Here is a 23,887-nt window from a genome sequence, read left to right as displayed (position 1 = left end):
CGAAGCGTTCAATGATACTATGAGCATCACCCAGTCGTAATGAGCTACTCGAGTGTTTGGCCGAGCTATATTTTCTCCTTTGTTTTTTCACAAATGGAGGGGCCTACACATCTATGCTTTTTTATGAGGAGCCTTTTCGTCGTAGAAACAATATTCAGAGCACAAACAGTGATTCAATCGTTTTGCTTATGACATTTCTTGTCTCGCTCTGTACTCATGTTTTAAAAGAGAAGAGTGAACTTCTTTGTCTTTCAACTCTTGTTAACATTTGTTGTTCAGGAATTTTGAACACCCGTCTGATATCACTGAGGTGTTTAACTCAGTGGTCAAATGATTGAAAGAGAGGGCGATAGATAGTTCACATACCTTGACTAATAATGACTTTGTACCAAATTTGACCAGTACCTCGACTGGTTCATTTCCTTTAGTATTTTATATTGTGGCACCCAGCAGATGGCGCCACTTTAAGTGCAGTTTGGCTGTTGATGTAAAACCTCCTGGCAAAATGCAGCCAGCAAGCCATCTTTTAAAATTGTGGCACGTGACAGGCAGGACTCTATAAGTCTTTTGTGTGCAGCCCAATTAACTATAAACAGGCTGCTTTCTCTGCAGGGTAGGCTCGTATGTAGGTATGCACATTTGTTTGTTTTTACAACATATAAACCTCAGATTATTTTCACACATGTGTGTGTGTGTGTGTGCTTCTTTCGCTTTGTGTAGCAAAAGTTTACACGATTGTTTATTTGTACCGTCATGGCGCATACTTAGTTCGAACTTGAGCATTTTATCTGAGACATGCGGCAATTGGAGTGGTCAGCGTGGGAACAGGCAGCTGCTGATACGAAACGAGTAACTGGGTAAACAATTTATCCAACCCAGCCACGTTGCCAGTAAAGCAGCTAAGGTAGCAATGAAGCCAAACTTGGTACTGAACTCAAATTGTTACCGGAAATGCCGCATTTTGTGTTTTTTGTTTTTTCCACATCAACCAATGTGCAGCATGCAATTTTCTTACATACTTGCATACATACATTTTCATATACTAATAAGTGTACAACTTACATAAAAAATAATTTTCAAACAAAAAATATTTGTACGAGTATTGCCTATACCCGTTTACTTGTGCTTGCTTCAAAAGCTTGATTCCACATAATCGGTCAAAAACCGGCACCACTTGAGAGGCTTCCATGAATGATTTTTCGCTACACGATTTTTTTGTTCACACTCTTTTTCCATTATTTTGCATTGAAATTTTTATCTCTTGTTTATGCAATAGTTTCCACTTTTTATGCGCTACATCCGCCGCATTCATTCGAGCCGTGCTGATGGATGCTTTCGAGTTTCGAATAATGAAAATTGAAACTAAAATAATAATCAAAAACTTTACAGCTACTTATTGTATGTGGAGTGTAACCGAACAACAAGTGTATTGGTGCGGCACCATTGTGAATAGGTGGGGGCAAAATAGAAATATCAAATGACTATGGAAACAGTGGGTAGCTTTTGTTCGAAATATGTAGCGCTTTACGGATGGCGCATGAATTTAAAGGCATGCATAGGCCAGAAATAGCAACTTGTTTATGAAATATTTAGTCGTTTACACAAAGTACGTATACAAGGTGGCGCAAAATTAATCATCCAATTTTGTTTTTGAATAATTTTTTAATTTTAATAATTTTTAATTAATCATCCATTTTCGTTTTTGAATAATTTTTTAGTAAGTAAAACAAAAGAATGTTTTCAATGATGGAAATCTTTATTTTGGCTGTCATGCGCTCCTTTGTTTATCAGTTTGTCTATTGCAGCTGTTTAATTCGCAAGTGTCAAATTTAAAATATAAATGTTTTTAAAAAATGATTGAATAATATATTTTTGTATAAATTTGGCTTACCATTAGTAAGAGATTTTTCATATGTGAATGAGATTGTTATAAAAAACATTAAGAAACAAAATTTCTAAATAAAAATATTTATAAACAATTATTCAATATTTTTACAAAAAATTATTATTATTTATAAGAGGTTTGTTATACATGAATTAGATTTTCATAAAAAATAAAAAAAAAAAATATTTAAAAAACATTCTTTTTATAAGAGGTTTATCATATGTCTTAGATTTTGCTAAAACAAGCTAGAAAAATATATACAAAGAAAAAAAAGATTATAAAAAATTATTCAAAAAAACATTCTAAACAATTGTTATTACTAGTACATATATGATAAATGAATTAGATTTTTATAAAAAAAATGAAAAAAAGAATAATAAAAATTTTGTATAAAATGTTATTGAAAAAACATATTTTTATAAAAAATTATTAAAACAAAAGAAAATAATCTCTTAAATAAAAAATAATTGAAATAAGAAAGTCAATAAAGAAAGATTGTTAAACAAAAAATATTTAAAAAAAGTAAATATTTTTATAAAAAATGATTATCATTGAGAGGTTTTCCATATATGAAATGGATTTAAAAAAAATTAAATATTAATAGTAACAATGTTTAAAAACAGTTATTGAACAAAAAAATATTTTTGTAAAAAATTACTTGAGAAAAGGAAATAATACCATTAAAAAATAAATTAAATTAAATGTGAGTAAAGAAATTGTCAAAAAATGTGAAATAAAATATATTTAAAAAAAAAAATGTTTGTAAAAAATTATTGAAAAAAAAAAATTTATAAACAATAATTATTATTAGTAAGAGGTTTTTCGTATAAGAACTATTTTTTTTAATTAAAAAATAATAATTAATAGTAAAAATCTCTATAAAAATTAATGAAATTTGTAAAAAATTTTATTATTTGTAAGAGGTTTGTCATACATGAATTATATTTAAAAAAAAAAATTAAAAAAGAAAAACATTTTTATAAAAAAATAATACTAAAAACAAAATATTTATATAAAAGTTATTGAAAAAAATATATTTGGGTAAACAATTTTTATATAAAAGTTATTGAAAAAAATATATTTTGGCAAACAATTGTTATTACTTGTAAGAGGTTTTTCATACATGAAGCAGATTTGTATGAAAGAAATTAAAAAAAACATTTCGAAAACAAAGTATTTTTAGAAAAAAAGATTTACTAATAAAAATTTTTATAAGGAAATATTGAAAAAAATACAAAATTTTTGTAAAAAATTTGTAGAAAATAATTTAAAAATAAGAAAAGAGTCTCATAAAAAACTATTTGAAATTAAAAAGTCGATAAAGAAAAATTCAGAAATAGTCAAACAAAAAATATTAAAAAAAAAATTATTGAAAAAAAAAATTTTTATAAAAAATTATTATTATTAAGAGGTTTTTCATATATTAATTAGATTCTTGTAAAAGAAATTAGAAAAGAAAAATATTTTTATAAAAAATGAATAGAAACTACATAATGATTATATAAACGTTATTGAAAGAAATATATTTGTGTAGGCAATTATTATTACTTGTAAGAGGTTTATCATACATGAAGTAGATTTAAAAAAAACTTTAAAAATTTATAGAAAAAAATGAAAACAAAATAATATATTTCATAATAAAAATGTTTATAAAGAAATATTGAAAAATTCAACATTTTTGTAAAAAATTATTAAAAAAATAATAATATTTGTATGAAAACAATTGGAATTAAAAAGTCATTAAGAAATAGTCAAAAATTGTCAAAATGTGGTGCTTTATAATTTGGAACGGGATATATAACGAGTTTTTTAAGCAACTTAATCAAAATTATCATTACTAAAAATCTGATTTAATCCCCAAAAATTGAGCTGTAGATTTCAAATTCATTTTATGCACGCAATCCCATGGAAAAAAATTGCAAAATTACATTTACCAAACAATTTGCCACTTACTCCTTCTCTTGGCAAACTGGCCCACCCTAATGCCCGTAACATGCATACATTAATATTAACGCTTGAATGCTCTACATGTTTCGACATAGCGCAGCTATCAAATTTTCCGCGTAAAATTATTATAATAAAAACTTTTTATCGGAGCGCCAAAGCATTTTAAATATTATATGAGTAAAAGTGTACGTATTTGAATGTATGAATGTATGAGGCTTGAAACATTAGAAAGTTGCACTTGATTGCAACACTAGCAGCTATTCAATAGAAAATCAGTGGAAAGCATGGAACGCAGCAGGTGCTGAAAACAAAACAAAGTGGCAAGAAGAAGAAACATGTAAAAATTAGCAGATGAATTGTTTGGAGTCATTGCCGTCGACGCCGTTGTGGACTTTGTTGTCAAACAACGAAAGTGGAAAAACCTGACTCAAGGCTGATGTAAGAGTGCTGAAAATCACGTTGATACACAAAACAAACACACACGCATACAAATATTTTACACTCACAATGAACGCCGAAAAACCGGCTAACAGTGCCAATGCGCATTGGCATTCGGCCGACCGAAGAAGCTGCAATGTGAGCCAAAGTGCAGCTAGCAAAGAGTTGAAAAATACATAAACACATGCATACATGCATACGTACGCACGTATATTAATTTATGCATACATTAAAGTGCATAAAAATATGTGCATTTGAATTGTATTGTACGTTGGCTGGTTAACAATGACCTTAGCCATGATGAGGACAGCGGACTTACTATGACGCGTTGGATTCAGTGCAATAGCAAACTCGCTGCCTTGCTGACTGACTGCCTTTACGCCAATGTCGCCGCCTTAGAGTTTTATTGCACACAAATGTTTTCATAAAATAAATTTCTAAAAATGTTGATGCAGGCAGTAGGCGCATAAAACTTCTAAAATTAGTGTTGGCTATGACATGACTGCATGTCGCATGGCGTATGGCGCTGAATCAGCCGGATAATGAGCGACGGGCAATGGGCGATGGGTGATGGCGCGAGTGGCATGTGTGGTGGCAAGAAGTACCTTTTTTGTTGCGGTTCCATAGCAGTTTATTTATGTTATTGTTATTTTCCTTCATTCTTATCTTTATGTGGTCGATAATGTGTCCTTCTGCTATTCAGCACACGACGTTGCAACAAACTTATAAAGTTGTGAAAAATAAATGAACAAAGACAGAAGATATTCACGTAAATACTTTAGCTTGAATTCAGCTTTAGTTTTAATGCCGCACAATGCGAAAGGGGCAGCTGTCAAGTGTGGCGTGACAGCCATGGCAAGAATTTCAATGAAATGGGTTAATGGTAAATGATTTACGCTCATTTTCAATGCACTAAAGATATTTTTTTGCTGTGCTTCAACTTTCTTCTATGCAATTTTATAACAGCACATACGTATATACATGTGTATGTTTGTAGGCACGACTGGAATGTGGAAAACCTACCAACGCCATTTCTTTCAAGTTCGTTTTTTAGACGAAATAAAAACATTGCTTCAAAAATTGTGTAAGGTCTTTAAGTTTGGCATGACTAGAAATATTATTGAGATGAATTACTTTAAGGAAATCACAGATATATTTTTAAAGGAGCTGTTAGTGGGTTATATGGGTTTCGAATGCTAAAAAAGCTTATCGTTAGTTCAACTGAGGAAGGCCGGAGCTCATATTTTTGTTACTTTACAAGAGAAGAAAAAAATTGGCTGCATATTCAGAAGAGAGAAATATTTTTTAAGTAATTTTTAGTTCTTTTATTACGATTAGTTTCGATGCAATATTATTCACTGTTACTGAGCAATAATTTTTTTAGTGAGGTTACATATTGAAATCCATTGAAAACTTGATCTGGTAAAAAATATTAGTTTTAGGTTTTTCTTATATTAAGATGAGGATGTTTCCTTCAGCTTTTTGGTAGTTTTGTAAATACTAATTTCTGTTCATACTTTCCAGCGTATCAAAAATAAACATTAGATAAATATTTTATGATAAGAATTTTATTAAAATTTTTGAAAATTCAGCCTTTGGAACCGAATTTACTATGACAGCTCACAGCAAAGTTCATCTTCTCGTTTTCAGAATAACACAAAACGGGTTCAAATGAAACTACCAAAAAAAATTCGAAGGTTTGTAAGCTTGCCTCACTCCATACGAAATTTGGTACTGTTTTCCGTCGAAACTATAAAATTGATTAAATTCTACGACTTCCACCTAAACATTTCGAAAAAATATCAAGTGAGCTAAATCGACTTGGAAATACCTCGAAAAATTGAACTTTTTATAAGTAAAATTGATTTTTTTTAAACATTTTTCGAAAAAAAACACCTCCAATAATAAGAAGTTTAAGCTACAAGTAAAAAATATTATCAATAAACTTAAAATAATGATAATTGAGAAAAAGAAATGGGGTCGTGAATAGGTTAAGTTTTGAAGTATTAAAAGTGATAAGAGAAAATATTTGTAATTTAAGACTTATGAGTAAATATTTCGGAAAAATTTTAAGACTTACTTGAGCTGGACCGATTTGAAAGTATCTATCCCCCAAAAAATTAAGCTATTTATAAACAATTTTTTTTTTAATTTATTTTCAAAAATATCACCTCTGATGATGGAAGAGTTTAAGCTAAAATATCTGCATAAAAATAATAAAAACTTTTATCAACAGAATCAAAATAATCATAATTGAGAAAAAGAAATGGGGTCGTGAATGGGTTAATTTTTAACGAAAGAAAGGTGACGAGAAAACATATGCCGAATTCACGTCTTATGAGCAAATATTTCGAAAAAACATTAAGATTTCCCCAAGCCGGATCGATTTAAAAGTACCTCCAAAAATTGGGGTTTCTATAAGTAAAATTGGTTTTAAAAATATTTTTTGCAAAAAATCACCTCAGATGATAGAAGAGCTTAAGCTTAAATGTGTGCATAAAAATTAAAAAAAAAAAAAAATGTATCAACCGAACCAAAATAATGATAATCGAGAAAAAAAGTTGGGACGTTAATTATTGAAGAAATGAAAGGAATGAGGAAATATATTCCTAATATTGCCTTAGAAATCTAAGTCAGCCCAATTTTGCCTGAGTTATTCTAGTTAGTATCCCTTTTACTTTGGCCTAAAAAGTGACAAATGCAATCAACAAAAAAATTACATAAAAATAATGGCATCAAAAATCTCATTATTTTGATTGTGTAAATAAAATCTGGAAAATTGTTTTGCAGACTCTTTAAGCTTAAACTCTTCTATATCTGCCCTCAAGAAAAATTTTGAACAAAATACATAAATAAAAAAATAAAAAAATATTAATTCTAACATCAGATTTTTGGAGGTATTTTCAACTCGCTCAAGCTCAGGTAAATTTTTAAATTTTTCCGAAATTTTTCGGTGAAAGTGCTAAAATATAATAAATTTTATAAGTTCAGCAGCAACTTTGAACACACCTTAATGCACATAACTGTATCGTACTTTCGGTCGAAGAAAACGAAAGTAAAGAGTCTTTCTTAGATGGTACCTCTTTTTATTGCATCTTCAATATTTGTCTAGTAGACGGATCTTCAATTTTACACGATAGAACAACGTATTAAAATTATTGAAACTTATTATGAAAATGGTTGATCTTCAAGAGCAACATGTCGCAAAATTCGTGATTTTTTTGGAGGAACTAATCGTCAGAATGTGTCGATAATTCAGAGGTTGGTGAGAAAATTTCATGAAACTGTTTCTGTCGAGGATAGAAAAGGGACTGGCAGACCAAACACCAAGACTGGACGTTCTGTTGAGAATATTGCTGCTTTAGCGCAAAGGGTTGCTGAACCACCTTTCACATCGATATCTCGTCGTTCTAAGCAATCAGGCATTCATGCATTGACTGTTTGGCGCATTTGACCTGTATACGTGGGTGATCATGGTGGGCATTTAAAAGATACCATTTTTCACATAAAATTCTTAAGAGCCGAATTTTAAATAAAAATACTAAGACTTTAAATAATCGAAATGTTTTCATATTTATTTTAAAATAACATCTAGGCGCTTCTTTTGAAATACCCTTTATTTTAAACTATATATATGTATATACCCTATGATCAGAAAGTACCGGGAATGCTTAAATAAAACAAAACAGAGTTAAATTTGAGGCAAATTTATTTTATCTCCTTCAAAATATGACCCGTCTGATGCAACACACATTTGCCAACGTTTAACCCAGTCCTCCATTCATCCCATTATATGGCCTTTAGCGCCTTCGTCGCATTCTCTTTGATCTCCTCTATCGACTGAAATCTCCTTCCACGAAGTTGTAACTTCAGTTTGGGAAACAAAAAGAAGTCGCACGGGGCCATATCAGATGAATACGGTGCTTGCACGATGGTATTTACTTGGTGTTTGATCAAATAATCCAGCACAATTTGGGCTCGGTTCGATGGTGCGTTATCATCAAGCAAAATCCAAGAATTGTTTGGCCACATTTCCGGGCGTTTGCGACTTGCAGCATATCTCAAACGCTTCAAAACTAACTAATATTCTATATTGACTGTCTGGCCTGATGGAAGGTACTCATGGTGCACTACGCCTTAGCAATCGAAGAAAACAGTCAACATTACCTTCCCCGTGCTTTTTGATCATAGGGCATGTAGTGAAACGCAACTACAAGGAACCAACTTTTTGCAAATAGTTGCATAGATAACTACATTAGAGAGTCCACTCATCCGAAAAAATTCAATCATCATAAATTCCTGTAGTTCCAGTGTGAAACATAGAGCTAATTCGAAAATTCAATGCCAGATGGTTAATTCGGTATTTCACCAATTCCAGAAATTTACTTTTTAATCAAAAAACTACAAACCGCACCACTTCCTTTATGGTATCATTTTCTCATATTCATTTTAAGTTCTTCAGAAAATGTTCTTTATTTGTTTGATGTTTGCTTCAAATCAGACATAGCAAATTAAAATAATTTGTAATTTCTTTCAATCAAGTCTGAATAACGTAATGGGTGATTCTTCAGAAATACAGAATGGTTTAAAAATAAGAAAAAAAAAACAAATCTAAGTAGTTGTCAATAGTTACTAGTAAACATTAGGCACCATTCAAATATGAGTTAGTTTGTTGACTCCATATTATATCAACCCCTCGGTTGGCAAAATTTTGTGCTACTTTTTCTAAAAAAAAACAACTGGATTATGTCGTTAGTAACACGCCAAATGTTGATTTTGCATTTGTGAATTGATTTATTGGCATAGGCCACTGGTTTGAAGTACTCTCACTAAAACCGCACCAGAGGAGTCAAATCGCTTAAGGGATGGGCCCCTTTAAGTGGCGCAATTACGACAAGTCACACCGATAAAGTTCATATAATGGTCTTGCTGTAGCCAGTAACACTGACGTGGCGCTTAATTATCCTGTAGCCGTGACCTTTCACAACACTTTGGATTAGATTAGGTTAGGTTATACTGGTTGCCCAGAAAGTGGGTCCATTTCGAAGAAGAATTTTAGTTTGGAATTTGAAGGAAGAGGGTGAGTGTTGAGTGTTTGTGGATTACGAGCGGTGACTAATTTGCTGAAATGTTCGCCGATTTATGCTACTGATGAACTTTATCAGATTTTTGACAACACTTTGGGCCTACTTACTGGAGAGAGAGGGACTTCTTGAGAGAGACTTTTTCTTGATGTACGTGTATTGCGAACTTGAGGTGCTCGCGCAGATCTTTTCACTTCAAATCAGAGTTCGTAAATACTTATCATTGAGGAGTAAAATATCCCTCATTCAGCTGATAAAAACTCAATTCAGTGCATTTTGTTTTGAGTTTTTCATTTCTGCTTAAAACCAAACAAGAGAGCATCAGTTATTTTTTGAAAGAACGAAAAAATCATTTATTAACATTCCTCTTTCGACATTCTTTTAACATGCGCTCTTTGAAAGCATCAACCGAATTGAGTGTTCGCTCGCTTATTCTCTCCTCTCAGATTATTTAAAAATGATAAACTCTCTTCAACAGTAGCAATCATTTTGTATCCTCAGTGAGTTTTCTTTGAAAGCATCATTTTTTATCACTCTTTTATATTGACACATTTTCCTACCTGAATTTCTATCGCCGTTTGTTTTTATTAAAGCATTTTTGTGACTAGTTTGCGTAATTAATATATTTACAGACACATATACTTAACACAAGCGCAAATTTAGATATTTTGGAGGGATGCACTCAAATCGGTAGAGATTCAGAAATTGATCTTGGTGGGCAGACCCAAGTTTTCGATGATAAGTATGATTTACTTGAACAAAAAGCCAATTCAATAACACAACAGAGTTTTCACTTGCCACAAAACATACAATCACTTCGACAAAAACTTCAAAGTTTGGCTCATCAAAGTAAAATGCCATTCAACTCTGACATACTAAAGTACTAGATGAATTTGCGAATCGCTGAACCAACTCTTAGTAAGCTTTCGCAAATAATTTTGTCTGTACCAAGCAGCCAAACTTCTGTAGAACGAGCATTTAGCGCTCTATCTTTGATATTAACCAAACATCGTTCCAGGATGAGCTCTGAAAATCTGAATAACTTGCTGTTTATCAAATTGAATGAAAAATTGTTCAAAAGTACAGATTTTGACGAACCGAACGACGATCAAACTTAAACAATATATTTAATCGACTTTCATTAAATTCAATGAACCTCACCTTTAATGAATTTTCTTTTACTTTTTTTCTTTGAAATTTTTATTTTTATATAAGTTTTATTTATTATTTATAATATATTTAAAAAAATAAATGAAATAAACTTCACTATTCTCGCAAATGTATTGCTTTCATTAAATAAAGCAGAAATTGGTTAGGGTATGCTCGAAATGCAATGCAAAAAGGGACAATATTGAATATCAAATTACTTATCATTGATAAATTCATATAAACTTGAGCTCAAATAAAGAGCGCATCATTTACAAAACTCGGGGGATGAAAACAAAGCGAGTACTCACAGAACGACGAGCACTCTTTGTATACAAACAAATGAGTAATAAAAGTGTTTGAGGAGTTTACGCAAAATAGATCCTCTCAATGATTTACTCAGAGAATATTTTGTATGAGTTGTATTTCTTTTGGTGATAGCTTGAAAGAGTAGGAGCGAATTTTGAGCGCTCTACGCACTCTGCTTCAAATATGTCGAATTTTGCTTACTCACAGTAGTACTCAAATGATTTCCTAATTGATTCTAATTTCTACAGCAGTTTGATCTCATAAGCGTGTGAGCGTAGATTGTCAAATCTCAATCTTGCTCAAAATCTTCAATGGAGTGGATGAGTGATTAAGCACATCGATGTATCAATAATCTTAGATCAGTTTTGGTTAGCCAGGATTCTTGTCTAATACTAGACACTCGGTGGCTTTCAGACCCATTTACATTTGATTTCCTTACCCTAACTAAGTTGCTTAAACCAATTAGATCCTTTTAAGAAGGTAACTTGCCCCTAAAGTGATACATTTTGCAAATTTCCCAGATTTTCAAAGAGATAATCGCCACGACATTTGGCATGCCTACTTTGAAGTGCAGCACATTCACAGAGGAGGTGTTGTACCGATTCAGTTTCTTCCTCATCCCCACAAATCCTGCAGAAGTCATTGTGAAGTACACTAATTAGACTAGATAGGGTGCCAAAGCGCAATGACCCAGTATAACACCTGTGAGAACGTTGGTAGTTGAACTGTTGAATCTAGGCAGAGGCCGTGCACCTTCTACTGATTTCCGCGATTACGCTCAAGTCAATCTCAGTGTACGAGGGATGTTGATGACGTGTTTGATGACAGTGAACATTCCTGAAGGAAGTTGATGTTAAACAATGAATTTCTCCCGGTGAAGATGGCGAAGACAGTACCATCGGCCGGAAAGGTCATAGCGAGGATTTTTTGGGATACGAATGGCGTCATTCTCATAGATTTTTTAGAAAACGGAAGAACGAACTTATTGAACCTCCCTCGTACAGTTCGTTTAAAGAAAAGCTAAAGTACTCTACCACTCGCTGGAGGTCCAGTTCAGAGCCTTTGCTTCCAAACACATCCGCTTTTTCATTTCCCCCAACTCTAGAGTGGCCAGGAACGAACTCCAGAATGTGTGATGTTGGGTCGTTGGATGAGCGAGCGCGACCTCCTGCAATCTTTAAGACATCTTAAATTGATGCGCGCTGAGGTTAGTGCCTTGATCGCTGCTTGACTATCAATAAGCTTGAAAGTAGGCAAAACCCACTGATAAGGTGACCGATTTCGAACGCCATTATTGGGAAAAGCTTCTTTCTAACATGGCTTTCTATGGCGATTTTTCAGCGTATACTGAACAGAAATTTCAAAGCCACAACTTTGCTTAAAAGGCTGAATTAGTAATTGTATTATTGAAAGTTCTATGCGTGAGCAAAAAAAAAAAGAAACACCCGTTACATATATGTACATATAAAATAATTCCCCGAAATAAAAATCAAAGCAACGTGATTAATGTCTTTTGTGGCATACTAAAGTGCAGCAAAATGTAAAATTCTCTTTGTTGTAACCGAAGGAAAAATAAATGGAAAAAATTTCCTAAAACAACACCCTAAACTGGAGTGTTGAAATGAATCATTCGTTGGCAACATGCATAAGCTAAACATGTTGCACTGCCATCGCTAGCTGCCTCCACTGGATGGACGTTTACGAGCAAGAGGGACTGTCAATCAAGCGCTAAGCCAATGCAGTTGGCCGTTGCATGCAACAATAAAACTAAAACGACACTGACTAGGAAATACAGCAGCCACTGAAAGACTGCAACACTGCAACAGCAACGGCAGTGCAATACACTTGTGGCAGACAAAGTAAGAAGAGGAGAAAAAAAAACGAATTTTACCACAAAATAATAGGGAACAAGAAAAAAGTACAACCGTAATTGCGGCAGCAGCAGCAGCAGTAGCTGCAGCAAATAACAGCAGATGCTGTAGCAACAACTGTATAATGCGGGCATCGTTTTTTCTTATGTGCCGCTGTTGGTGGAAACTGCAATTATTGGCATTGTTTGTAGCAACCAACCGTCAGCCAAACGCTTGGCGGTGTGCACGCCAGCTTGGCAGCAAATCAAGCATTTGTTGCCGCGACATTCAACTTGCAATTTTCGCAAAAACAAAAACAACAACAATAACGACAACAACGATGATGACTACGACAAACCCATCAACAACAACCGAGGCAGCTGCGAACACATCATCTCGTGCCACTGCACTTTATACGGGTAGCGTTTTGTGGCAGTAGCGGTAATAGCAACGGCAGCGGTGAGTAACGTGCACAAAACTGTTGCATTAAAATAAAATGAGGCAGAAAATGCCAGCACGCAGCCACATATCCACACATACTGCAACGTAAGTATGCGTACATGTGCCGCATGCAGTTGATTGGCGCCTTCATTGCACGACTTCATTAGTTTAAAAATAACATTCCACATACGGCAGCGAATGAGCCCCATGAAAACGTACTGGGTAGCTGAGTGAGATATCCGCATCTGTATATGGATGTAATTTTTGTGTATTTGGAACTCTGTATCTGTATCTTTATCTCTGTTTCTACATCTGTGATCTTTATCTGGGTCTCTGTACATGCGTCTTTTTTCTATTTATTTACAAGGAGGAAGCATCGAGAGACTTAACTCTGGCAGTGAGAGACTTTAACCCGAACTAAACGTCCTTATGACAATGTACCGATCCCCTTCCGGTACTACCGTTAAGTAAATCTTAGGGAGACAGTTGGGCATTAGGCTTTACGACAGTTACTCTCCACATGCAGTCCGTCAAAAGTTGCAGGTACTTTAATCCTTCCGCAGTTTTGTGCGCCTTTATGCGTATATATCTCTGGATTTGTATCTACAGTTGTGTTCAAATTAATAGGAGTGACCTCAACATAAAACAAAAAGTTCTATTTATTGAAAATAAAGCTTAGTACAGTAATTTTTTTACCACAAATTTTTATGATTATTATATTAGGTGCGCAACTAAGTTCTCGCTGTTTGCCAATAGATGCCGCCAACAGTATGTGCTAGTCAGTTCTAACATAACCTAAACGCCATAAACCAAGCTTAGACTTTGTTTACCAAAACAAACTGCTTCGACACATTAGTGTTTTTGTTTTGGTATCATATACTTTTGGTTTTCTGAAAATGTATGGTTTTGTGCCAAATAATCGTCATTTGCGGGAAGTGTTGACTTTCCTCTTTCATTCGAAAAAAATGGAGGCTGATAAATAATATTCCACATGGCACACACATCAAAAAATGGCTTGATCCGTGGATAGCCTCAAAAGATGAACAGTTTTACCGCGACGGTATACGAGATTTACCAAAAAGATGGGAAAAAGTAGTAGCCAGCTATGGACAATACTTTCAATGATTCACTTGCAACCATTTTTTCAGAATAAAGTTGTATTTTCATCAAAAAGAACAGCGAGAACTTATTGTAGTTGGTTGTAGTCTTAATAGTTTTTGCGTTAGTTTTTCTAATATTTAGTTGAATAACCTCGATTTTGTATTATTGCCGCGCATCGGCGTGGCTTGGAATCGTTGAGATCACGATGGCTTTCATTGGGATTTGCATCCATGCTTTCTGGACTATTTTCCATGTATCCACAGTTTGATAGTTTACGATCGGCAACACTCGTTGTTCTACCCGTCCATAGATTTTTTATAGGGTTGAGGTCAGGCGACTGAGCAGGCCACGGACATGACCTTAACTCCCTTAATCCAAAACCACTACTTAGCAAATTTACTTGTGTTTAGGTCGTTACTTTGCTGGAACAACCACTTCAATGGCATATTACATTCAGCGTATGGCACCATTACATTTTCCAAAATACCCACATACACCTGCTGATCCACTGAGCTATACCGAGATGTGAACATAATGAATAGGAAAAAAATACAGCGGTTGTGTACTTGTGTTGCGTGCTTGGTCATGTCTCGAGGATGATCGAAAGTGCTCCGGCATGGCAGTGCTATGAAAGGTAATCCACTGATGGACGACGAGGAAGAGGTATACCTAATTTACGTTGAGGAGATCAAGTGAGGCATAACCGACAGCACTGGGTGTCACCAACTGACGACAGCAAGCAGCGAACCGATTTGGATGGCGCGATGTTTTAGATTCGGATAAAACCGTCAGACGGTTGTAGTGCGATCTAAGTAATCTGCATCTGTGGTTTTAACCGAATCTGCTCCTGCAACTGTATCTCCATCTATGTACATCATCATCTGTGCGTATGCGTATGCACCTTCTTCCCGCAACTTTGTGTCTCTAGCCGTGGAATGTCAAGTCGAAAGAAGCACGAAGAGTTAACAAAAAATTCAGCGAAATCTGCCGACAGTGAATTTGTTTGTTTTAGCATAATACAAAAAATTAATAAGCATCCAAATATATATACTTATAGTATTTGCAGCTATGTATGTGTGTGTGTGTGTAAATCTACGTCTAAATGTGCGAATGCTTAAATGGAAAGTTGCGTTGTCGATGCCGCTTTTTATCTCTTTTTTTTAAAGCCTCTTTTTGGGAGTTTTGCAGAGCCAACTTGACAGCTGCCAGCGAAATGGCAAGTTTGTGTGTATTTAAGTGTGTATTTGTAGTTATATGTGTGTATTCTGTTTATGTATATTCTGCCAACACCAGCGAGGTAAATGAATCTTTACTGCAAATATTCACGCTTTGCTTTTCACTTTTCTTCTCAGCTGATTTTAGGTTAAACAATAAGTATGAAAAACGGTATATCAGCGAACGAAGTCCCCGCAGGGCAAAGAGGTGCAGTGATAAAATACATTTTCAGTGGAATTGTTGCTATTGGCGATATGAATTACTCGCCTTTTGCCTGCTAACTAAACAACGGGTACTTCTTTTTGACCCCATCTCTTGCAGCTTGCTACTGCTTGTCTATATTTCTTTTCAATAGACACACACATACATATGCAGACTTCAGTATCAATTAATTTATTGTTCGTTGTGTGAAAGTCGCTTGCTGTGCTAACAGAAATTTGTGTTAGTTTTGCTTGCTTTTGCTGCAAAATTTGCTTATGGGTGTATGTAATTATGATTAGTTTTGGTTTCTTCTGGTGATTACACTTTTATATGATAATATCTAAAAGTTATGGTCTTAATGTGGTGAACTATGGAGGTATTTTTATGGACGCAGCCATGCAACTTTTCGCACCATTCAAAGTCCAAGCGAAAACCAGTAATTTGAATTAATTATTTTGAGATTTTGTTAGCAGCGGTTTGTTAGTTTTTAGTCATCGATATTTTTTTTATTTGTGCTAATTTTTTATTCGAACTCATTAAGCAAAGGCATCGCGAAGTTGGAAAGCAATAAATTTAAAAATCCATGAAATTTGAAAACCGCAATTATTCTTTGTCAGGCAAAATCCAAAATGAAGACAATATTGATTTCCTTTATGATTTTAAAAGCATTGCATAGAAAAAAAGAAGACTTCACTAGGCTAAGCCAGTAAAGTTGTTCTTGCGTTTTATTCCACTCAACTGAAAAGCTTTTACGTGCTGCCAATTATTTTTATAAATTTTACCCAAAAGTAACCCCCAGTAATGTTTTAAGAAAGGGTGGGTCCCTTCATGCATATACAGAATGAAATCTCGAGGGTAGGGTGGGCGGAGATGTGTATTCCGAACATTTGGGGATCTCTTTCAGTTTTCGGCTTCCCGACTACTATAGTATCTTTCAGGCTCAGCTGATGGCAATAATGAAAGCCGTGACACTGATACAGTATGATGCGATACCTAAAGATGATATCTACATTTTCACTGATAACAAGATGGCGATAAAATCCCTCACAAAGCATTCGGAAATCTCCAAGGCAGTCTTGAAATACCGCAAATGCCTTAACGACATGCCCGAGTCAGCGTCGAACGATAATGAACCCACCAGCAGAATCGTCCAACAATTGCCGCCACTCTCAATGCTAAACTCATAGAATATCTGCTAAGACGCCATAAGCACAGTGTTAGTATATCGATATCAGTTATAACGGAACATTGCCCAATAGGCAGGCACGCCCAGAGTGCAAACACATGACTTCTGCAGAAGTTGTCTAGATGAGGAAGGGGAAGAGACGGTCCCGCACCTTTAGTGCCACTGTCCTGCTATATCTAGACGTAGACTTAGACATTTTTAGGTTGATAATTCTTTAATAAATTGGAATATCTTAGTTCTATTGAAATCAAGGTCTTATATTATACAATTTTTGAAAAGTACACATTGGTTTTAGGAGAGTTAAGAACAAGTTCCCCACGCGACATCACCATAGTCATGAGCCTGAGTGTGCCCCTCAGTGGGCAAGCGCTCCAGCCTAACCTAACCGCAGAAGTCTTCAAGTGGGCTATGCTCAGGACTGAACGTTGGCTATTCTAAAATCTGAACTTCTCTGGATGGAAGGAACTTCTTTGTGCTGAGCGCAGAGTGAATTGGTGTATTGTTTTACTAGAAGATCCAGAAATCTGCGAAGAGTTCCGGAAAAATTCGACTGGCTCATCATCCGGCAGATTAACGTATGAAGCAAATCGACGGCTTTGCCTAATATTGAAAGGCTACATAAATTAGGAGCAATCCGCCAACGTGACTTCGTTTATGGCAAATTTAGGTTTTAGGAGAGATAAGAACAAGTTCCCTACGCTGCATCACAACGGGCATGAGCCTGAGTGTGCCCCTCAGTGGGCAAGCGCTCCAGCCTAACCTAACCGCAGAAGTCTTTAAGTGGGCTATGCTCAGGACTGAACGTTAGCCATTCTAAAATCTGTATTTTTTCGGATGGAAGGAACTTCTTTGTGCTGAGCGCAGAGTGAATTGGTGTATTGTCTTACTAGAAGATCCAGAAATCTTCGAAGAGTTGCGGAAAAATTCGACTGGTACATCATTCGGCAGATTAACATATGAAGCAAATCGAAAGCTTTGCCGAATATTGAAAGGCTACATAAATTAGTAGCGATCCGCCAACGTGATTTCGTTTATGGGAAATTTATTTGTCATCAGAAAAAATAATGTTGCGAAACTCGTCTGCCTACACAGAAACTTTTTCAGCAAAGTTTTTCAATAAACTTAGTGTCCGCTCTCAGGACTCATAACCATTTATTTTCGATCAGACTCTTTTCCTGATATGTTGAGATCTAAATGAGTATTGATCTTCAGGTAAGAAATCTTTTTCTCTACTGCTCAACACACAGGTTCGAGATTGCACTGTTGCCAGAGCACCAAACCAGTCGTGAATTGACGGAAAAAATGAACTGCGATCATAAAGCGATTATCAACTCTCTTCATTGAAAGAGAGTTAAAGAAAAATTTGGCAGTCTTCGTGCCTCACGAGCTCTACGAAAATAATACAGAAAGTCACCTCCAAATTGTTTCTCAGCATCTCGCCCTCCATCGAGCAACACGCAGTGATAAACAGCACTTTTTGTACCGAATCGTCACGAGAGATGAAAAATGGTGGCTATACATCAATATGAAGTATAGAAAGGAGTGGATGGCTCCATGAGATATACCAAAGCCGAGAGTCAAGCCGGATCTTCATTCAAAGAAGTTTATGATATGTGTTTGGTGGGACTAAATATCATGCTTAACATTTTACCAATAGAGCAGTACGGTAAGCAAACAGCTGCCAAAGCAACTCTCAGACTAAGAGAAATCGGCCTACTCAGAACGAACCAAAGAGGACACTCCTCAATTTTAGAACAATTCCCCTGCATTCCCAACACAACGGATTTCTGTAGGACCAAGGACATCAATTTGTATAAATCCTTCGTCACAGTATTTCCTTCCAAAGAGGAATGGGATAACGGGCTCATTGTTAAGATAAATAAAGTAAACATCTACACAGATGGCTCAAAACTGGATAACAAAGTAGGTGGAGGGGTCTACTCCGACAAACTCGGAGTATGCCAATCATTCCGCTTACCTGATCATTGCAGTGTATTTCAGGCGGAAGTCACTGCCATAAAAGAGGGGCTTAAAGAGATAAAAACGAGAGTATTATCCACAAATGAAGTCTTCATTTACTCGGACAGTCAAGCAGCAATAAAAGCGCTGGAATCAAAAACACACTCGTCAATAACAGTTCTAGAATGTTTTAAACTACTAGATGATGTATCTAAGTGCTACAAGGTGCACCTTATCTGGGTACCGGGCCACAGGGACATTCCAGGAAATTGTAAGGCGGATGAACTTGCAAGAGCCGGTACAACGCTCGATCTCGAACCGGATAAGGCGCTGCTACCCATACCTATAGCCACTTGTAAATTACTTATAGACAGGGAAACCATCAAAAAGGTAAATACAATCTGGCAAAACCTCACAACATGCGAACTAAGCAGACAGACATGGCCGAACTGGAACAGCGGTCGATCGAAGATCTTGCTAAGATTCAACAGGGAATCTATAAGAAAAATGATAGGTGTTTTAACAGGTCATTGTTTAATAGGCAGCCACGCTAGAAGGTTAGGACTACCCTACTTCGATTTCTGTAGAAGCTGTCTAAATACAGAAGAAGAGGAAACAGTCAGACACCTTTTATGTGAGTGTGAAAGCCTAGCTAGGAGAAGGCTGCGCACCCTCGATACAGCATTTCTAACCGATGTAGCGGATATAGCCCATCTAAAGCTAACGAAGCTCTGCTCGTTTATTAAAGCAACCGGATGGTTTGAAAGGGAACACGTAGAGTAAGGATAAGCTCCAGTGGTATCACAATGGACCTGCCGAAGGTCTAAGTGTGTCTTACGACGACCACCCTACCTACCTACCTACCTTGGTGGGACTGGGAGCGCATGGTGCACTGGAAAATACACGAAAAGAATGCCAGGGTCAACAAGGAGCTCTACATTGCCTTGCCAAACCGCTTGAAAGAGGCTATTCAACTAAAAAGACCTGATCGACATGGACAAACCATACTTCTTCACGACAACACCACGCTCCACGTTGCAGTGGAATATCCTCATTGACGCGGTGTAGCTGGGTAACGTAGAGGTCCTTGTTGACCGTGGCATTCTTTTCGTGTATTTCCAAGTGCGTCAAAGCCGCACTCCCAGAGGTGGAATGGGAGATCCTTCAGCATCCGTCGTATTCCACGAACCTTGCACCGAACGATTACCATCTTTTCCGCTCCCTGTCAAACTATATGAAGGGCGATACTATCGATAACAAAGAGGTCCTTAAAAACTGGCTCACCAACTTATTTGATTTCAGACCAGGCAATTTTTGGCAGAACGGCATCAAAAAATTGGACGAGAAGTGGGAAGAAGTTGTAAACCGCAACGGCGAATATATAATTGTTTAACTTATTCATATAAATATTGTATTTTGTTTAAGTAGTAAAAGTCTTCCGTAAAAACGCTGCGAACTTATTCCCCAACGCAATACTTGAAAAATGAGTTTCATGAGTAAAGGAGTTTCATGGCGAAGGAAAAAAAATATCAAACACCGATGCGTAATTGTTCCCTACTTAGTAAATAGCTTTTCTAGAAAAATGTTGCTAGTCATTTAGAATATTAATAATTTTTGTGAATGTTGCCTTGGCAAAGAGTGCTAAATTTGTGACCACCACTGTAGGTATACACAAACAAAACATTTCAGTATTTAAAATTCTATGACTATTCACTCACCTTCGTTGACATGTCCAGTCTTTGGTAATGCTTCAGTTTTCGTAAGATTATTCATTTTCTCTTCTATTTCACTTTTATATTCCACACACAATTTCGCCGGCGTTGAGCAATAAAAACAAATTAATGATTGCACAAAAACCACCACAAATATTCGAGTTACTATCGTAGTATTATATAGAAAAACAGGTTAAAAACTGGAATAGTAAAAAAAAAACCAATGTAAATGTTGACGATGGAAAATTCAAAAAACAGCAAGAAAAAACACATAAACACATTCATTAAGAAGTTTTTTATAAGGCGGCAGCTCGTAGCTGAAATGTGTTGGAGAGCGGATTGGCTCAAGGACGAATGAAATGTGCGGCGCTCCGTACGCTTAGATGCTAATCGCACGAGAACACACTTCCAGCATTGGATGTTTATAAGAGTGAAGATTTCCGACTTGTTGAAAGCTATCACTCACAAGCAAAGTAAAGCAAATGCAAAAGGAGGGCGGCTTGAGCGTGAAGCTGTAGCAGGATTGTTTTTGTTTTTTGCTTTCGATACATCGTTTTGGGCATACATACATACATATGTGCTGCTTCGCAGCCAGCCAGGTGTTTGCTGGAAGTAGTAACTCAAGTGTTATTTAGTTTTTTTTTTTCTATTTGAAAACAACTGAAAATTGGAAGCGACGCTAGAACTGCGCTTCATCTAAATCGCTACTTGAATGCTGTAGTTGGGTATGTGTGTATGTACATACATACATACACATAAGCGTGAATACGTGCATATGCACTTGCACGAAAAAAAAGTGTTTATTATTGCCTAGTCGCTTGTGCGGCAATTATGTTGCGTTGATTTGGCTTTAATGGCGCACTTAAAACAAAAAACAAAAACAAAATAATAGGTGTTCTCTTTCATAAATTGCATGCGCTTCTATTTCAAATATGTCCATATGTATGTATATATTTCTAGTATATACATATGTACATACACACACCTATACATATACATAGAGCTCTTTCGGTCCACGCCCGTCGGTTTCTTTGCACTTCACGCTTCTTGCACTTTCGCCACCCAATTTCGTGCTCACTAAAATTTTTTAGTTTTATTACATTTTTTTTTCGTTTAATTTTGTGTTGTACTTTTCTCCTTTTCGTTTTGTTTATTCGCGTAACGGTACTCTATTTTCTTTTTACTTTTTTCCCGGTGCCAATTCCAAGCGGTCGTGCAAACTCGCCATCTCAGCCAAAACTGATTGGAAAAATATCTCAAAAACAACAAGAAAACACTTGTGTCGCTCCTCCACAGCAATTCATTCAATCAGCTGTATTTGGTTCGCAATTAATTTTAATTTCACCACTGAACTTTTAACTCACGCCAGACTTCTACAAACACAAAGAAAAAAAAAACACCTAAAATATTTACTTTAAAAACTACACTCACAATAAATGCATTTATTTCAATAGAGTTTTCTTTAAACTCAAACGAAATCACTATTTTCTTTACAGCTGCAACGCAGCAGCTGCATTCCTCGCCGTGTGTCGTCCGATGCTAAAATGCACTTTGTTTTACTCGTCAGCTAGCGCGCTACTATTGCTGCCGTGCTGCCTTGCTGCCTTGCTGCCACTTCACTCACACGTTCGCAAATCAATGGTCGACGATGGATAGCTGGCTGGTTGGTTGGTTGGCCGGTCTACTCAACACGAATGTGTCGCATTTAACAATTGCTCGCTTGCTTTCTGGCTTTCCTCCGCTGCACACCTTCTGCACTAACATCATCTATCGTAAACGAATACCTAACTCAGCAAACACTACTCGTACATTGCCAAAGTGTTGTTATAAACAAAACAAAAACAAATCTACATGAAAACATCAACTACAAATTTTGTATTTGTATGAGTGTGTGTGTAGTGACTTGTTGGAAAGTGTGTTGTTGTCGTGCTTAGTATAGTAAAGGCATAAAGAGCGTACAGAGAGATTGATTTTGCTCTGGAAACAGAACAGAGTTACCTACAACTTTTTCTTAAATATAAATGTGTTTTCTGTGAACGTTAAATTCTCTTTAAGATATATGTATTTTAATGAACGTCATTAGACAAAATATGCATTTTTTATTCATACGGTTAAGGTTCTACTATGGCCGGAACAATGTAACGAAGCAAATACGGATAAAACGCATACAAAATGCATAGCCAAGTTCTCTTCCTTCCCTTCGACAATCGGTACTGGAACCATTCGGAATCATATCCGGCCAAATTAGGTATATCCGTAATTTTAACAGCATTTATCCAAAATTAAGGCGTAATGTTTTATGCTGTCATAATAACAAAAATAAGCGTCCGCCTACTACTGATTCGCCTACCATTCGGAAGTGCGTAGGTTCGAGTCTCCGTGCAAGAAGCATCAAATTATAGAAAGAAAAATTGTGCTTTCTAATAGCAGACGCACCTCGGAAGGCGAATAATAGCGGTCATACCCCCGAGTGCATTTCTATCATGAAAAAACTTCGTAAAAAATATCTGCCATTCGGAGCAGGCTTGAAAGTGTAGGTCAGTCCATTTTTGAGGAACAACAACAAGACTCATGCCATAAATAGAAGGAGGAGCTCGGCCAAACCCACAATAAAGGGTGTAAGCGTCTACTAAAAATTCAGGACGCTTAAATTAGCAACATTGATTTCTTCAACCTCGTTAATTGTTTATAGTAGAAAACAAAAACATTTACTCAAACATAATCACAGCTCATAATATTCTCTTTGATACCTTCACATTTCTCCAAATGCAAAGCAGTACATTTTGATGTCAATCCCTTCCTTTCAACTGCTTTAAGAAACTGCTCACTTAGATTATGGTAAGTGATACATCTCTCATCATCATTAATAATTCGTTCTTTAAATGGCATAAGTAAGTCTTCTTTCAGCAGTTTTCTGCTGCTAGAAATTCCTTAACTTTATTTCAATTCATCCAATAGTATCTAAGCTTATGTTGAACAAGAAAATTACCCTTTTTTTAAATCCTGCCACTTAAGATAATTTGCTAATGGTCCAAAAGGAAGAATTGATAAAAAGTGCAGAAAGGGATAAAACAGGGTTAATGTGGTCAATAAAAATATTAGCTCTAAACAAATTATGAGTCAAAATGCTTTCCATACCATGAACCGAAGAATCTGACAAATTTTTAGCGAAGACTTTCATTTAAAATATTAAACTCGACAAATTAAACCGAAGCAAAGATGATTTACAAGGTTTGGCCAATAACTAAGATGAAAAAAAATTATGGGGGGAAGTTCCCACGTTACTTGGGAGATTCAGCAGAATTCACATTTCGCCAATCAGTCGTTATTCAGACGGCAATGAAGTGACACTGTGTTGCGTTTTTTCCTATATCACTAGCGCAAACTTAGTTTTTTCTTAAACAAATCGCTTC

At 35.7% G+C, this 23,887-nt stretch overlaps 1 protein-coding gene across 5 annotated transcripts in view; it reads right to left on the bottom strand.

Annotated features, from left to right (window-relative positions):
* LOC129247694 (myb-like protein AA) overlaps nt 1-22,186 on the bottom strand; it is a 59,744-nt gene extending 37,558 nt beyond the window's left edge. For 2 of the 5 annotated variants that reach the window (XM_054886938.1, XM_054886939.1), the window contains exons 1-2: nt 21,460-21,814; nt 20,481-20,674 (exon numbers count right to left, since the gene is read on the bottom strand). In XM_054886938.1, the coding sequence (XP_054742913.1) occupies nt 20,481-20,535 (55 nt within the window). In that variant the 5' untranslated portion in view covers nt 20,536-20,674; nt 21,460-21,814. Of the gene's footprint in view, nt 1-20,480; nt 20,675-21,459; nt 21,816-21,905 lie in introns of those variants that run through there. The other 3 variants (XM_054886936.1, XM_054886935.1, XM_054886937.1) reach the window with 3 other exon arrangements.
* Between the last annotated feature and the right edge of the window lie 1,701 nt (nt 22,187-23,887).

The sequence above is a fragment of the Anastrepha obliqua genome, chromosome 5 (assembly GCF_027943255.1).
Source record: "Anastrepha obliqua isolate idAnaObli1 chromosome 5, idAnaObli1_1.0, whole genome shotgun sequence".
In the NCBI taxonomy this organism is placed as follows: domain Eukaryota; kingdom Metazoa; phylum Arthropoda; class Insecta; order Diptera; family Tephritidae; genus Anastrepha; species Anastrepha obliqua.
This window is presented reverse-complemented; position numbering and strand designations above follow the sequence as displayed.